Source organism: Sminthopsis crassicaudata, chromosome 4 (genome assembly GCF_048593235.1).
Source record: "Sminthopsis crassicaudata isolate SCR6 chromosome 4, ASM4859323v1, whole genome shotgun sequence".
NCBI lineage: Eukaryota > Metazoa > Chordata > Mammalia > Dasyuromorphia > Dasyuridae > Sminthopsis > Sminthopsis crassicaudata.
The window spans coordinates 459542005-459559758 of record NC_133620.1 but is presented as its reverse complement, the minus strand read 5'-3'; the positions used below and the strand labels follow the sequence as shown (position 1 = coordinate 459559758).

The 17754-nt window shown below is 44.3% G+C and overlaps 1 protein-coding gene across 1 annotated transcript in view; it reads left to right on the top strand.

Annotated features, from left to right (window-relative positions):
- The first annotated feature begins 973 nt into the window (after positions 1-973).
- GALNT17 (polypeptide N-acetylgalactosaminyltransferase 17) overlaps positions 974-17754 on the top strand; it is a 147073-nt gene continuing 130292 nt past the window's right edge. Inside the window, exon 1 of the mRNA XM_074265566.1 lies at positions 974-1949. Within this exon, the coding sequence (XP_074121667.1) occupies positions 1712-1949 (238 nt within the window). The 5' untranslated portion in view covers positions 974-1711. The remainder of the gene's footprint in view (positions 1950-17754) is intronic.

The window sequence follows — 17754 nt, the reverse complement described above, 5'->3', positions numbered from 1 at the left end:
CTCGGACCGGAAATTCATCTCGGGGCCCCTGAACTCTTGGGAGAGCAGCTCGTGGGACGCCCCCCTCCCCCCAGACGTCAGGGCCCAGTCCCCGCCGGCTGGCCTCCGCAGCCCGAGGGAACCCCGCCACCCACCCTGGCCCCCCCAGTTGCCGGGAAGGTGACTAAATCCGCGTCTCCAGCCCAGGTTTTCCTTTCAGCCGTTCCCGGGGCATGCAAAAGGGAGATTCAGGCACATACAGAAAGGATGTCTTCATCTGCCAACAGGGGATGGAAACGCAGCCGAGAGAGCCAGCCGCTTCTCCGGGAATGAGAAGCAAAGGTTTCCTCAAAGCCTCCGAATCCCCGGGACCGTGACCTGATTCCCGCCCCCGCCCCCTCCCTCGGCGCCCCCTCCCCCTCCGTCCCTGCGGTGCCTGGGTGTTTGCGTGTATGTGCACGCGCCGAGGTTCCGAAGGATTAGATGTACACCCGCCGCTGAGAAGCCGGGAGGTGGGAGACAGCCCGAGCTGGGCGGGCGGCGGCGGCGGCGGCGGGAGGCAGAGGAGGAGAAAGGAGGGGAGGAGGAGGAGGAGGAGGAAGGGACCGCTTCCTCCGCCTGCGCCGGCCCGCGGAGCCCGGCCGGAGCGGCGATGGGCGCAGCGGCTCCGCGCCCCTAGCGCCGCCGCCGCCGCCGCCACCTGCGTGTCCGCCCGGGCGCCCCGAGTGCCGGCCGGGGCTGCGCCGCCGCCGGCTGCCCCCCCTTTGCCGCAGCGTCGGTCGGACTGCGTTAGTCAATTCCGAGCCTTGCCGACTTCCTCCCGGAGCTCCGGGCTCCCTCCCGCTCTGGCTCCGACTCTGCCCGGCGCTCCGGAGGGGCGGACGCGCCGCGGGGCTGCCCGCGCCGGGGCCGCGCCGGGGGCGCCCGGGGGCTGAGCCGGAGCGCTCCCCGCCACGCAGCGCCCATTGTGGCTCCGGGCCCGGGGCTCCCGCGGACTCCCGGACCGACCGACGGACGCCCGGACGGCTCCGCGCTGCGCGCCGCGGCTTCTGCCCCGCGCTTCCCTGGGTGTTTCTGGCGAGGTTCTGGTGGAGTCCCTGTCCCTAGAGGGCGGGGCGGGGCGGGGACACCCCTTCCACCACCCCCTCCCCCAGCTCGGAGACTTCGGGGCTCCGGGAGGATTTCACAGCCACTCCAGCGGGGTTCGGTTCTGCGCCGTGCCATGGAGCGCGCCGAGGAGCGCGGCCGGGGCGGCCCCCGGAGAGCCCTGCGAGCCTGAGAAGCCCCCTTCGGGCCGGACTGGGAGGCCGGGGTCCCGGGCTCGGAACTCGCAGGGACGCAGCCCAAGTTGCGTAGACTGACCGGACTCGGCAGTTGCCGCCGTATCCCTCCTGCAGCCCCGGAATTCCCGGACTCAGACCCTTCCCGGGGAAGGGAGCGGCGGACTGGCCAAACTTAGCCCTTTGGGGGCGCAGAACGAGCCGGGCGGGCCACACAGCCCCACGCTGTGCGCGCAGGCAGCGGTCCGAGCTGCGGGACCGACGGAGCGGCGTGCTCCCGGGGGACCAGAAGTTTGCCCGGGACTCCCCCCGCTCCGCGCGCCGGGCTCCGCGCTCCGACGCCGGGGAGCCTCCTGCCCTGTCCCCTGAGCGCCCGTCCTTGAAGGGGCCGGCCAGGGCACCCCGGACGCGGGCTCGGGGAGCAGCTGAAGGGGGCCAGCCTGGCGTGTTTGATGGCTTCACTGAGAAGGGTCAAAGTGCTGCTGGTGTTAAATCTGATCGCCGTGGCCGGCTTCGTGCTCTTCTTGGCCAAGTGTCGGCCCATCGCCGTGAAGAGCGCGGACGTGTTCCGGGACGTCCATCCCCGGGCGGACGCGGCCAACTTGAGCCAGCACGGCCCCAACCCCGTCCAGGATGGGGTGCTCAAGAGGCTCTCCCTGCTGGAGGACATCGTCTACAGGCAGCTCAATGGTAGGCGAGCAGCCCGCATCCTTCTCCCCCATCATCCCTCAGCCTTGCTTGGCCGCGGGTACCGAGCCAGTCCGGGCAAACGGGGGACTCCGGGAAATTCGCGAGGGGCGCGGGGAGGGGGCTCGTGGGCTCGGCCGCCCGCAGCCTCCGGGAGACTGGGAGGTGGGAGGGTGGGAGATGGGGGCGGGGAGGGGGCGCTTTGCAGTCCATGCCCCCAGCTGTAACTTTGGTTTCATTAGGAAAACACATCAGTGCCTGACATTTGCAATCATAACGTGGGCCCCGGGTTCCCCTGTGCAGGTCAGGAAATTATCCCTTCCGTCAGGAGAGCAGAAACTAGGAGAGCTTTGCGCCAGCGTGCTGCGTATGGATGGAGGAAATAGCTTTTTACCACCAGCGTTAGGATGATTATTTATTTCTCGTGAAGTTAAAGGGGGGAGGGGGAGGGGGAGAGGCAATCTAGAGCCGGGGTTTCTTAAAACTGGCCTCTGGGGAGTGATGTCTGTGGGGCTCCACGAACTCGCGTGGGGGAGGGGGAGAGGGAATGACATCTCGAACCGAAATTTAGCCTTTCTTTCAGCGATTTAAAAACCTTATTCGGGGAAGAGGGTCCCTCGGTTTTCACCAGAATGCCAGAGGCATTCAGGACAAAACTAAACTAAAATAAAATAAAACGGTGAAGGATTCATGATCAAAAATAGAGGGTGAAAGTCCAGGAGCCAAAGCGTTTTGGTGATAAGCTCGATTAATAGCCCCTCATTTTTCTCTAGTCCTGTCTGAACAGCTTTTAATTGGAGCCCTTCTCTCCTCGCGTCTGGTGGGGAGAGTTCTATTAAGAAATCCACCAGGTCCTCCAGGGGAGTTGCACAGAAGACACTGTCGAGTTGTGGGCCGAGTTAAGGAGGCAGGCTTTAAAGACTTTAAAAGAGAGGCGAGCCAGCTAATTAAAAGGGACAATTGTGAGAAGCTGCCCCATTTAAAAACGTTTCCACCGGCTTTTTTCCTAGCATTGAGATGAGTTTATTCAAGGTGGATCTGTCTGGCCCTGGGGATTTCAAAAGGGAGAGAGTTTTGCATTTTAATGTTAACATCAAGTAATAATTAATTATAATAACTAATATTTATATAGGGCTCACTGTGAGAGGCTTGGTGCTAATTGTTTTGTAAGCATTATCTCATTTGAATCTCACAACCATCCTAGGAGATAGATGTTATCATATTCATTTTACAGAGAGGGAAACTGTGGCAACTGGATTATTAAGTTACTTGCTCAGGGTCACACAGTACAAGGTAAGGGTATGACTCTGCGCTTGGAGGAGACGGGTTTAAATCCTGCCTTACCTGTGTGATTTTGCAAAAGGATCCTCATTCCTCTGGGCCTCAGTTCTGTAAAATGTGGGGTTTGGCCTTTGAGGTCTGTTCTAGGTCAAGGCTAGAGCTAGAAGGGATCTTAGAGGCCATTGGGTCCAACCTTTCTTTTTACAGATAAGAAAACTGAGGCGCAGAGTGGTCATGTGATTTGTTGGAGGTCACACAGCTAATACGTTTCTAAGGCAGGATTTGAACTCAGTTCTTCTTGACTCCAAGTTCCGTGTTCCAAGATCCTATAACCTCAAAGGGACTTTATAAGTAATCTGGCTCCATTGTTTTTTTTTTTTTTTTTTTTTTTTTTTTGAAAACAGGCCCAGAGAATAAAGTGACCGGCTCAGTGTCATATATGGGTAATCATATGTCAGTCCCGTTGCCTCTAGGATAAAATATAGACTCCTCTGCCTGGCATTTAAAGTCGTTCCCAATGTGGCTTCCTCCCACCTCTCCAAACTTACTGCACCTCACTCCTCATACAATTCCTGCTGTTTGCTCTATGTGGATGTATAGGCATGTGTGCGTGTGTGCAATGTGTATATATGTATTGTGTGTATCAATGTGTATGTGTTATGTGTGTGGTGGAGAAAGTACTATTAAAATACCCACCAGGTAGGCACGTACACACACATTTGTGTTCAGCCATTTCAGCATCTGACTCTTTGTGATCCCATCGGGGGTTTTCTTGGCAAAGATGCTGGAGTAGTTTGCCATTTCCTTCTCCAGCTCATTTGGCAGAGGGGGAAACTGAGGTAAACAGAGTGAGGTGACTTGCTCAGGGTCACACAGTTAGAAAATGTCAGAGGTTGGATTTGAACTGAGGGAACGTCTTCCTGACTCTAAACCAAGTGTGTCCCCACTGTGCCACTGAGCTGCTCTTATACACACACACACACACACACACACACACACACACACACACTATATATAAACACTATAGGACTTAACCTTTATATATATTACATGTAAGCACTATATACACATAGAAGCCAAGTCATATATATATGTGTGTATATGTATACATACACACACACACATACACACACACACACATATATATATATATATATATATATATATAAAATATACAGATCAGGTCAGTTTTATATATATACATAAACACACACACACACATATATATATATAATATACAGAAGATCAGGTCAGTTTTATATACATACATACACACACACACACACACACACACATATATATATATACTTCAAGTTCTAGACATTCCTAGATACACAGATACATATGTACATAATTTGGACTCGACGTGGGATTACTTTATCCTGATTAGGTAAATTTCCTTTTCTAATTCCCTGTTCCAGTGCTGGCTGTGCAGTTTTATAAATGCATAAAGTCTTCCAGATTTGCTCTGGGCCTTGACAGATTACATGATTTGTCCAGGACATGTGGCCAGTCTAGGTGGGAGATGTCTATCTCTCTATCATGTGAGCCTCCTTCTCCCCTCAGCTTTGTGAGCGTGTGTGTGTGTGTGTGTGTGTGTGTGTGTGTGTGTGTGTGTGTGTTTGGGGTATCTCTCCAGCTGAATAGAAATAACTGGCTGACGAGAGTTCATCTTCATGCTGTCTCTTTGTCCCCGGTATCTAGCACCTGGTGGGCATTTGTTGGATCCCACAGGATTCCTCCAGTTGGTTTGGAAGGAGTTAAGTATGACAAAGGCAAATATTGCACTTTGGGCTGCTTCGAAGGTGTTTCTGGGCTGCTTATCACTTCATGTCATGCTTAGAGAATAGGAGACTCATTTTAATTTTAGTTTCAATTGTTTGAAATCCATGATTTCTTATACACTGATGGAGATCTAACTCTGGGACTTAGTAGTGAAGTTCTAGGCACATATCACATTGAAGTAGAAGAAGTAGGATTTGATTCTAACTCTAAATCCAGCATTCCCTGGCTGCAGTGGTCAGTTAGGATTAGCCATATTATTTTTATTATGCAGTCAAATGGGATTAGATATATTAAGTGTTCTGAGAAAAGAATAATGCATCAAAAAGCCAATGAAATAGGTTTTTGTATTATCCATGAATCACCATGGATAATTGAGATTAGACTACACTTGACTTGCCCCATCTTTGTCTCGACCCAGACTTAGTGGAGTGAGCAGTGTCTGGAGGAGGTAGAAAGAGAATTTAAGCCTGTGTTGTACATCTTTATATGATGACTCTTTTCAGTAGCGTGCTCTGGTGAAGAAGCATCATTTTTATTTTAAAGGGAAGGAGTGATACCACTCCAGAATGAGTCCCTTAGCATGACTCCTCCTGGTTGAGGAAAGTGGATTGTGACTTTCCTTGTACTCACACCAAGTTTAATGTTTCCCTAGATAGCTCAGCTCCAGTGGTGCTGTTAAAAAAACAAAACAAAACAAAACAAAAATCAGCAACGTTACATTTTTTTTTTTTTTTTTAAGACTGAGGCAGCTTGGTGGTATAATGGATAAAGTGATGGACTCTGAGTTTAAATTCAGCCTCAAATGCACATTTTCACTGTGAACTCAAGTCAATTAACCTCTTTCTGCCTCAGTTTGTCTATCTATAAAAAGGGTCTAATAATAATAGAAGTCAAGTGATGAGGATCAAATAAGAGATTATAAAGGGCTTTGCAGCCCTCTATAACTGATAGCTGTTATTATTAAAAGAAAGTATTACCTGTAGGAACCACAATTAGAACCCTCAGATAACCAAAATGTCCTTGACTTTTACAAGAAACAAAACAAGATTTGGCAGGATTTTTTTTTTTTAAAGTGCTTTCCTGAATCAATGCACATTTTTTGATTCAATCAGCATCTGGTTGGTGCCTTGGGCATTTAATAAGTGTTTGTTGAATGAATGAATACATTTCTACACCTTTTATACTCACATCTGCAGTCTTGGACAATCATAATTAATGTTCTGAGGGCCGCCCCTGAAGGTGCTGCAAGATAGAGGCTGAATTGTCAAAGAATGGTTCAATTATTTTTACCGAGCTGGACTTGCTAAGGCAAGCAAGGAGATGCAGGTATTTTTAGGAAGAATTGTCAACAACTGGGAGTGAAACTCAAAGAAGTTTCTGGTTAATAGAGGTTGAGAGAATGATTAACATAGGCTTAGCACATAGAAAGCACTTTAAACATTTTCTCTGCCTCTGTCTCTGTCTCTCTCTTCCTTCCTTCCTTCCTTCCTTCCTTCCTTCCTTCCTTCCTTCCTTCCTTCCTTCCTTCCTTCCTTCCTCCCTCCCTTCTTCCCTCCCTCCCTCCTTCCTTCCCCTCTCCCTTCCTTTCTCCCTTCCCCTCTCCCTTCCTTCCTCCCTTCCTTTCTTCCCTCTCCCTTCCTCCCTTCCTCCCTTCCTTCCTTCCTTCTTTCCTTCCTTCCTTCCTTCCTTCCTTCCTTCCTTCCTTCCTTCCTTCCTTCCTTCCTTCCTTCCTTCCTTCCTTCTTTCCTTCCTTCCTTCCTTCCTTCCTTCCTTCCTTCCTTCCTTCCTTCCTTCCTTCCTTCCTTCCTTCCTTCCTTCCTTCCTTCCTTCCTTCCTTCCTTCTTTCCTTCCTTCCTTCCTTCCTTCCTTCCTTCCTTCCTTCCTTCCTTCCTTCCTTCCTTCCTTCCTTCCTTCCTTCCTTCCTTCCTTCCTTCCTTCCTTCCTTTCTTCCTTTCTCCCTCCCTCCCTCCCTTCCTTCCTTCCTCCCTCCCTTCCTCCCTCTTTCTCTTTGCCTCCCTCCTTCCTTTCATTCCTCTCTGTCTTTCTCTCTGTCTTTCTCTCTGTGTGTCAGTTTTTGTGTGTGTCTCTCTCTGTTTCTCTGTCTGGCTGTGAGACAAATTTTTTGTGTCTCTCTGCTTCTCTGTCTCCATCTCTCCATTGCTCTGTGGCTCATCAATCAATCAATCTTTCTTTCTGAAGGGCAACATGGCGCAGTGGTTAGAGTGATGAATGTGGAATCAGGAAGACCTGTCTTGGAATCCTGCTGTTAGTTATGTGACCGTGGGCAAGTCACTTAATTTCCTCATTTGTAAAATGCACTAGATGGCCTCTGAATTCCCTTCTAGCTGTAGACCTGTTATGTCTTATGATCTATGATGCTGCAGCAAGTGAGATTCAGAGATTAAAAAGACAGCTAGCTTGTGAATAATAAAAAAGTAAGGTCATTCTTTAGAGAATCTATAATTTTCTTCTTTTTTAGAATACATTCATTTTTTTCCACCCAACCTTTAAAATGTAGTAGTGCAAGGTGCTAGGGACACACACACAGAAATGAAACAATCCCTGCCCTCAAGAAGCTTATATTCTACTGAGCTCTGTACCCTTTTCACAGCTTTGCAAAAAGAATTGGATCTGGAGGATGGACTTTTCTATAAGGACTTTTTCAGTGTTTGCTCCCTTTCTATTTAAACCTCTTCACCACCTGGCTCCAGCAGCCTGTTTTGTCAGTCTTAATGTACATTATTTCCTAATAATCAGCCCAACTGACCTTGCCATCTCTCTCACACTAACTGCCAACTCTGTGACTTTGCTGGAATTCATTTCCTCCTCACTCCACCATGTAAAATACCTAATTTCCTTCTAAATTCGTCATGAAGCCTTCCTGATTCACATTTGAATGATTAATTTGCTAGGGAGTGCAGGATGCATCTGAGAGGAGAGAAACTAGAAGACCAGGGGGCCCAAGTGGGACATTGTTCCTGACATTTAAGTGATGTAGAATGTAAACATCTTGAGGGCAGAGACTGGTTTGTTTTGTCTTTGTGTCTCCAGTGTCAAGTACATAGTCTTCAGACTCTTAGTAAACATTTATTGGAACAAAATGAAGTTAAGGTAAAGAAGACCTGAAGTAGGGTGGTGAGCATGTGAATGGAGAGGAAGGACTGAATGTGAGAGATGTTATGGAGGGAGAATGTTAATGGAGGGAGACTTGGCTACTGAATGAGAATGAGAAGTTGAAGATGATTCCAAGAATGGAAGGTTGTGAGTGTCCTAAAAAGATGGAGAAGATTAGAGAAGGGGTCTTTGGAGGGGAGGAGATAATGACTTCCTTTATAGAGGTGATGAGTTTGAGATAATCCATTTGGAGACTTTCAGCAATTAGTTAATAAATTTCTCAAAGGCAGACTTAGTTTTTGTCTTAGTGTTTCTTCTTCTTAATGCAACACTTCTAGAATAATAGCTACCTAATAAACATTCTGGACCCCAGGGAAATTATTTTTCTAATATATCAATAACTAATTATTAAGTTAGGATCCATTTTAAAAAATCCTTTATTTCCTTATTCGTTAGTCAACTAGCCTTTGAAAGGCTATTTGAAAGGCTTTTAAAGGCTATTGAAGAGACCAAAGATTGAAAGGATTGAAGAGACCAAGGACCCCAGCTTCAAGGAGACATTACTTCTCTTTGAAATGTAAATAGAAGGGCCAGCTAGATGATGCAGTGGATAGAGCACCAGCCCTGAATTCAGGAGGACCCAAGTTCAAATCTGGTCTCAGACATTTAACACGTCCTAGCTGTGTGACCCTGGGCAAGTCACTTAACCCCAGCCTCAGGGGAAAAAAAAAAAGAAATGTAAATAGAATTTAATGTAGGTAGATTCTTGCCCAGATGGAGTAAACCCATGCTCTTGCACCCAGTTTGAGACTAAGAATGTTCTAGTTGGAGATGGATTTTTCCATCCTGTACTGGTTTCTGAGTTTCATGGTAAGCCACTTTCTTAGAAGAAGAAGCTGAAGACTTTTAGCTTTCCTTATTTAAATGTCCACTTCCTCATTAGTTGTTCAACGTTCATTTGCCAGCGGCACCCCCTTTTCCACAAAGATGTTAAGGTTTCCGATTGTCTTTGGTTATGGAGAGAGTCCGCTGATCACCCATTCATTGATTACTAGTTGATTACTCAGATGCATCCTGCACTCCCTAGCAAATTAATCATTCAAATGTGAATCAGGAAGGCTTCATGACGAATTTAGAAGGAAATTAGGTATTTTACATGTAATCTAATTACATTAGATTTTACATTGATTATTAATAACCCAGAAACTGTCTCTCAGGATTTCTCATTCATTACAGAACTCAGGAGAGAGACTAAGGCTGGGTGTGTGGATCTTGGAGTCAATTTCCTAGAGATGAAAATTGGACCCATGACCAAGGGGAAGACAAGAAGAGGATCAGAACAAAAGCTTTGTCCATTCAGGATCAGGAGGTCAGGACATAGATGATGATCCAGGAAAGGATATTGATAAGGACTAGTTAGAAGGGGAGGAGGAGAATTAAATAAGAACATCACTAAAAACTCAGAAAGACAGGAGAGATAACATTTACCCATGCCTTCTTATACCTTATGTCCTTTTTCCTCTGGTAGCCCATGTTCCTATCCAGGATTGAAGGGATTATTAAGATTTCATCCTAGTATCATGAGGGAAGGTGTGGTAATTCTCATGGAGATCCAAGAATATCAAAACTTTTTTTCCTCCTAGGAGAGCCAGGAATTCAAGCCCGAGCAGGGCAAGAAAGATGCTTATCTTTGTGGTTATATAGGGTGTTGTATAATTTGGAAGAGGAAACATGAACATTCTGGTGTTCTGCAATTTAAAGGTCTCTTCCAATCTCTTTTCCCAAGAGCCTTCAGGACTTACTCATATTTCTTCTGTTTTTCTTCTGCCCCAAAAAAGGGGGCTTTTAAATGGGACACAGGGCAGGGGAATTGCATTGGAAATGCATGGGTTTTTAACCTAGAAGCCATGATCTTGATTTAATTTTTAAAATTTTATTAAAGCTTTTTATTTTCAAAACATATGAGTGGTTAATTTTTCAATATTTACCTTTGCAAAACCTTGTGTTCCAAATTTCCCCTCCCCAACACTTCCCTCACTCCCTTCCTTACTGGCAAGTAACCCAATATATGTTAAACATGTGCAATTCTTCTACACATATTTCTACAATTATCATGCTACACAAGAAAAACAGGGTCTTGATTTTTAAAAAAATATGTTGGTAACAATTTCAGTATAATTGCTTTTTTTGTAATCCTATGGATTTTATTTTATGCATTTAAAACTATGATTCTGAGGAGTTCATGGTCTTCACGGATGCCTAATGGTTTCCTGAAACAAAAAAAGAAAATTGAGAACCCCTACTGGAAGACTGTGCCCACCTATTTTAAGTAAGACTCTTGGTCCACGAAGGGGAGGAGGAAATCTGGAGTCCAGTTTCAGTGAAAAGTCAAGGGAGGGATTCATAAATTAAAAGCTCAAAAGAACCAGGTGAGTCAGTATTTGTAAACCACTTGGCACATAAAAGATAGTTAATAAATGGTTGTTCCCTGACCCCACTGAGGTGTTCAAGTCCACCCTCCCAGATTAAAGTTGAGTAATGTATCTAGGCTGGCACAGTTGGTAAGATTAGAATCCAGGTGTTCTGACTCCAAATCCGTCATTCTAAGCCCCGAGCCATGCTGCCTCTTTGCCAAGGTGGATATGGCTCAAAAGCAGCTTTAGTGAGTTAGGTAACATTTTATATAACATTTTTACATACATTTACATTTTATGTAGCATTTTACAGAATGCTTACATACTGGGGTGGCTAGGTGGTGCCGTAGAGCACTGGGCTTGAAATCAACAAGATTTCTCTTCTCTGAGTTCAAATTCAGCCTCAGACACTTCCTAGCTGTATGATCCTAGGCAAGTCCTCTCACTCTGCCTGCCTTAGTTTCCTCATTTGTCACATAAGCTAGAGAAGGAAATGGCAGAGCACTCCAGTATCTCTGCCAGGAAAACCTCAAATGGGGTCACAGAGAAGTGGACACAATCGAAACTACTGAACAACAGAATAACATATGTTATCTTCACAACCACTCTGTGAGCTGTCATTCTCCCCATTTTACATCGGAGAAAACCATGACAAGTAAAATGACTTGCCCTATGTCACACAGTTGGAATGTGTCTAGACCAGATTTGAACTCAGAACATGAGGAGCTTTCCTGATGTCCCTTCTGGTAGTCCATCATGGGGCCACCTAGCTGCCCTATTTTAGAATATAGAGATCTTTATTTTTTGTCATTGACTCCTATGTGGAATATGCCTCAAATTTGTGTTAAAGGTTGGGAACACCAGTGATTTTCCTCCTACATTTTCAAATTGATTCCTAGAGTGATCAGACCAATTCATAGCTCTGCCAACAAGGAATAAGAGTTCCTGTCTTCCTGTATCCTCTACAACATTATTTAATTCGGTTTTCTGCCTTTTTTTTTTTTTTTTTTTTTTTTTTTGCCATTTGATGGGTATGAGTTGAAGCCTCGAGATTGTATATTAAATTTTCATTTCTCTTATTATTAGTGCATTGAAGCAGTCTTTCATGCAGAGAGTATTGGGAATTCTTCTTTTGAAACTTATCATAGCCTCTGACCACTTATCTTTTGGGAAGGAGACAATTGTCTTTTGAGTCACTGGTAAATTAGATTTTTCTGCACTTATGGCATTTTAAGAATCTCATACTTAAAGCGTTATTATAAATATATATTGTTTCTGCAAGATTAATATATTTGTATAGAACATTAATTAATTGGTGAACATTTCTAAAATGCTTGCTATGTGCCCGATGCTTGGCTATATATATAAAGAATAACATGATCTCAGTTCTCAAGAGTTTACATTCTTATATATGATCTCTAAACACACAGATCTCTAGTTAATTTTGGTCTTAATCTCCTCTCGAGATCCAACATTATTTATCTTCATCTCTCCATCTCTGTTTCTGTCTCTCTCCAGATCTATCTGGATACACGTGATTTCATTCCTCTGGGAAGTTCCAGATGACATTCCCCTCCCCCCATACCAATATAGATTGTCAGCTGTTCTGCAATTTACAGTCTCTGAGAATTGCTTGAAGCCTTGTCAAAGGTCCTGGAATCAGTGTGGGTTAGAAATGGGGCTGAAACCCTCCCTGGCTGGCTCTCTGTCTGGTGTACCACATTAGAAATGTATTAGTATGGAAAAGCAACAGAAGAGCATCTTGGGATGATCAGGGTGACATTTCCTAATTGTGACTCAGCTCATTTTACTCTTCCTGCTCTACTTCCTCCTTTGCCTCCATCTCCTCCTGCTCAATTCCAGACCCAGCTCATGGGCTATCCAGTGGTGTCTGTGTAAGATATACGACTGGGCTAGCTCCTCAGGTTGCCCATCCAACCAAATGTCATCGGACGTTTTCCTGTTAAAAGTGCCAGGCCCCTGATAGGGATACGGAATGCTCCTTTATTAGCGGAGCCTTGGAAAGGAACTGGCTTGATGACAGATGAGAGCTCTTCTTGATGAGCCTGGGGCTTCCTGGCGGTCAAGAGGAGTGTGATCAATTCAGGAGAGGTTTTCCATTGAGATTGGGGAGGGAGATGGAATGAAAGCAGGCAGGCTGGAAGGAATTGGCCCTTTTCTTGGTGGAAATTTAATCTAAGGCAAACCAGACCAATTCTTGCTTTGACCCAGGTCAGAGAGGACGAGAGAACTAAATGAGCCTGTATTGCCCAGCCCAGATTCCTGGGCTAAATTTAAGGGAGTAGAAAATATAAACGGAAACATGTGTGTCTGTTCTTTGGCTAATTTACACATACGCGTACTGTACAGACACACGCATACACACGGAGACATATATAAATATGTGTACGCTACACACGCGCACACACACACACACACACACACACACGCACGCACACACACACACACATGCACGCACACACACTCCGGAACTGTAATTTTGATGGCTTCTCCTGGAGAGATTTCAAGCTTTCTATACTTTGGTAGAAAATCTTCACAACTTGCAGTGGTAGACAGCTCATCCTCTTGAACCTGATATGATGATCTGAGCCTCTCTAAATTTAACTGGGCAGGTGTTTGGGTGAGGTACACACAGTCTCCGACCCCATCTTTGAAAGCCGAGATTCAGATATAGGACATGATGAGTCATCCAAGGAGAACTTTAATTTGGATATAGTCCTTTTGGGAAGGCGGTGGGAAAGAGTTTATTGGTATGAAGAGCTGTTTGAAGTGATCAAAGTTTCATATACATACATACATACACAATTTATATACACATACACATATATATGTACATGTGTGTATATATACAAAAAGTTATATACCCACATATATGTATTCAGATACATGTATATTATGTATGTAAGTAAAGATACATAGACGTACATTTACATGTTCATGATATACAGAGAAATAGCCAAATTTGCATATACACAAAATTATCCACCCATGTACATGTATTTGGATACATGTATATTATATATGCAAGTAAAGATACATAGACGTACATTTACATGTTCATGCATATACAGAGAGATAGCCAAATTTGCATAAACACAAAGTTATCCACCCATGTACATGTATTCAAACTCACATATATTATATATACTTGTGAGTATACATATACATATATTTACATGTTCATGATATACAGAGAAATAGCCAAATTTGCATATATACAAAGTTATGCATCCATGTACTTGTATTCAGACTCATATATATTATATGTACTTGTGAATATACATAGATATACATTTACATGTTCATACATATACAGAGAGATAGAGATAGTCAATACAATAAGCATATCGATTTAAACAAATATATACACATAATAATACAATATATACACATCTAGATACACAGACATTTACATACTGTATGCATACATACAGAGCCAACATAAGAAAACTCTCTAGTACATATATATTCACATACATATAACACAAAATAACATGCTACAAATGAAAATATACACAATACATGTGTGTACATATGTGTGCATATTGGGGGGCTTCAGAGGAAAAGTTAGAAAGACAGGAATGACATTTTAAAAGCTTTGTGTTTGGGGTTGCTAAAGGCCCCCTTGCTCTCTTCTTTAAAGGATGGTGTTGTTGCTAGAGAATATGAGAAATAGGATTGTTCCTTATCAGAAAGGTTCAAGGACTGGGGAGAGTCATAAAATTGAATTAGCTGTCGCGGAGAACCCCACCCAGAAGCTGCCCCCAGTGCCCAGGATTCCCCCCAGGGTGGTGTGATGTAAAGTTTCGTGGCTTCCACCAGGACCCTAGATGAGGGTTGAGGGCTGATGGCTTTACATCACCCAGTTGCAGCAGGGCCTCTCCCGGGAGTGGTTGGGGGTGGGAGCTTTGTTTCTGGAAAACTATCAAAGCCAGATTCATCTGTGCCATGTGGGAGAGCCAGGAGCAGCTGCCAGGCATGGAGGGGGAGGGGGAGGGGGGAGAGAGAGGCAGGTGGTGTGAATTCAGGGGTGGAGTGAAAAGAAATCCAGCACTCTGATCTTTGCCAAGGCCAAGTGGACAGTGGGGTTGCTAGGCAGGAGAAGCAAGGTTCAATACACAGATTTTACCTTGGGATATGTATAGCATGAGAGTCTCTCTATTTATATCCATCTCATCTTATCTCATCTTCTCTCTCTCTCTCTCTTTCTCTCTCTCTCTCTCTCTCTCTCTCTCTCTCTCTCTCTCTCTTTTTCTCCATCGATCCTTCCATCCATCCAAACATTCATCCATCTGTATCTATCTATCTATCTATCTATCTATCTATCTATCTATCTATCCATCCATCCATCCATCCATCTATATCTATCATCTATCTATCTATCTATCTATCTATCATCTATCTATCTATCTATCTATCTATCTATCTATCTATCTATCTATCTATCTATCTACCTATCTATCCATCCATCCATCCATCCATCCATTCATCCATCCATCTATATCTATCTATCTATCTATCTATCTATCTATCTATCTATCTATCTATCTATCTATCCATCCATCCATCCATCCATCCATCCATCTATATCTATCTATCTATCTATCTATCTATCTATCTATCTATCTATCTATCTATCTATTTATCTATGTACCATAGTAGTCATTGGTCACTAGCTAATTTCCTCCTGTCTACAAACATGCCCAGGGATTGCCCCATACTTAAAAAAAAATGCCTTCATTTAATCCTACTGCCCTCTTAACCCATCATTTTTTCTCTCTTCTTTTCAAAGTCAGACTCCTAGAAAACTCACCCTTCTACCTCCTTTCCTCTCCCTCACTTCTCCAAGCCTTTGCTTTCTGGCTTCTGACCTCATCACTCAACTAAAACTGCTCTAAACTAAACTAAAACCAGCGATCTCTCAATCGATCTTTTCTCAGCTTCCATCCTCCTTCATCTCTTTGCAGCATTTGACACTGGTGATCACCTTTTTGGGGTTTTGTGATTCTATTTTCTTTTGCTTTTCCAGGAATATTGCTCCCCTTGGCTGGGTGTCCTGCCCCTTAATGATGAATATACCCTTCAGTTCTGTTCTGGACCCTCTTCTTTCTCTGTATTTGCTTGGTGTTCTGCTCAGCTCCCATAAGTTTGATTTCACTCCAGTATGGTTCTTTCTTACATTTTTATATCTAGCTTTGCTCTTTCTCTATCTCATTTCTCTCTGTCTCTCTCTGTCTCTCTTTGTTTCTCTGTCTCTCTCTCTGTTTCTCTCTGTCTCTCTGTTTCTTTCTCTCTCTGTCTCTCTGTCTCTCTCTCTGTTTCTCTCTGTCTCTCTGTCTCTCTCTCTCTCTTTTTCTCCCTTTGCCTCATCCATCCTATCCCTTGGCCTCCTATTTGTTCCATGAACAAGACTCTCCAAACTCAACTCTAAGCATTGTCTCTGCCCCCGCCCCATCCCTACTTGGAATTTTCTCCATTCTCTGTTCTGACTACTGACCTCCCTTGGGTTCATTTAAATCTCAATTAAAATCCCACCTTCTATTGGAAGTCTCCCCCAGTTCCTCTTAATTCCAGTGCCTTCTCTCTGTTAATGGTTTCTAATGTAGCCTGTGCATAGCTTGCTTTGTATATAACTGCATGTTGTCTCCCTCATTAGATTGTAAGCTCATTGAGGTCAGGAATAGTCTTTTGCTTCCTATTGAGTTCCCATTGCTAAGTACAGTGCCCAGCACATAGTAGGTCCTTCCCATAGGTGTTTGTTGATTGATGGCCAAGTCTAGCTGATTCTGTCTGCAATAGCTTGTGTGCCCTGATCCTTTGAATCACAAAGCTACCATCATACTTTAAACCGTCATCACGCTTCAACCAGACTTTTGGGTCAGTCTCCTTGTTGAACTCCCTGTTTCAGATCTCTCCTCTTCTAATTCAACCTCCATGGACACAACTCCCAAATTGTTGTCCTTAGAGTATGAGTCTGAACGTATCATTCTCCTGAGGGAAAAAAAAAAAAAAGCTCTTGTGACTCCCTATCACCTCTGAGATCAAGAAAGACGCTTCTCTTTGGCTTTCCAAGCTCTTCATAACATGGCGACACCTGATCTTTCTGAGCTGATTACACATTTATGAGCGTGGGTATTCTACCTAAACTGGTTTACTAACTTTTCCCTTCCTGGAAAAACCTCCTTTCTTTTCTCTACCCCGGAGAATTCCTAGATTCTTTCAACACTCAATGTTCAAAGCACTAATCTGAGACCTTCTTGCTTCCTCTCCTCACTTAAGGCACTAACCTAACCCTTTCCATCTCGTCCTAGGCCCCCAATCAACACTGTATGAAAGGCCTTTTTTCTTGATCAGTCTAGTTAGTTTTTAATGCTATTCTTACTGTTCTGTGATAGAGAACTTTCCCTTTTAATGATTTTCATGTCATTGGTATCTACAGATTTCTAGTCTTGCAATGGGTGACTAATAAGTAGTGTGCTACTGTAATTACTTATAGACAACTCTGGATACTACACACCCCAAATCACTAGCCACCATGATGGGTGCTGGTGCCATAGTTATGTGACACTTTCCTGGACAGAGTAACTGCTGGTGGATCTGGGGGTCCGAGCAGTGAGGAGAGAAGAACAGTAAGGGTTTCTAAAGTGAATCTTTTAAAATTCCCAGCACTGGTTTGGGAGCATACATAGTTGGTTGAATGGGAAGAATATAGGACTAAATTGAAAGTCAAGAAAAAAGGAAACTAAGGATTTATTAAGCATCCATTATGTGCCAGATACTGTGCTAAACTCTTTCCAAATACTATCTCATTTCAGCCTCAACAATCCTGGGAGGTAGATGCTATTATGGTCTCTATTTTATAGATGGAGAAAACAAGGCAGGCAGGAGTCAATGACTTGTCCAGGGTCACCCATCCAGTCAATGTCTGAGGCTGTATTTCAACTCAGAACTTCTTGAGTCCAGGATTTGTGCTACTTGCGGTGCCCATATCCTTGTGTTGACTGTATGGACCTTTGTGGATCTTTAACATCTGTAAATGAGTTTGATTAGACAATCCAACAATGCCCTTTGTAGTTCAAACAAATCAGTAGATTCACTGGGGTATGTATAGGATGAAAGTCTATCTCTCTCTATATTTATGTCCATCTCATCCATATCTCTCTCTCTCTCTCTCTCTCTCTCTCTCTCTCTCT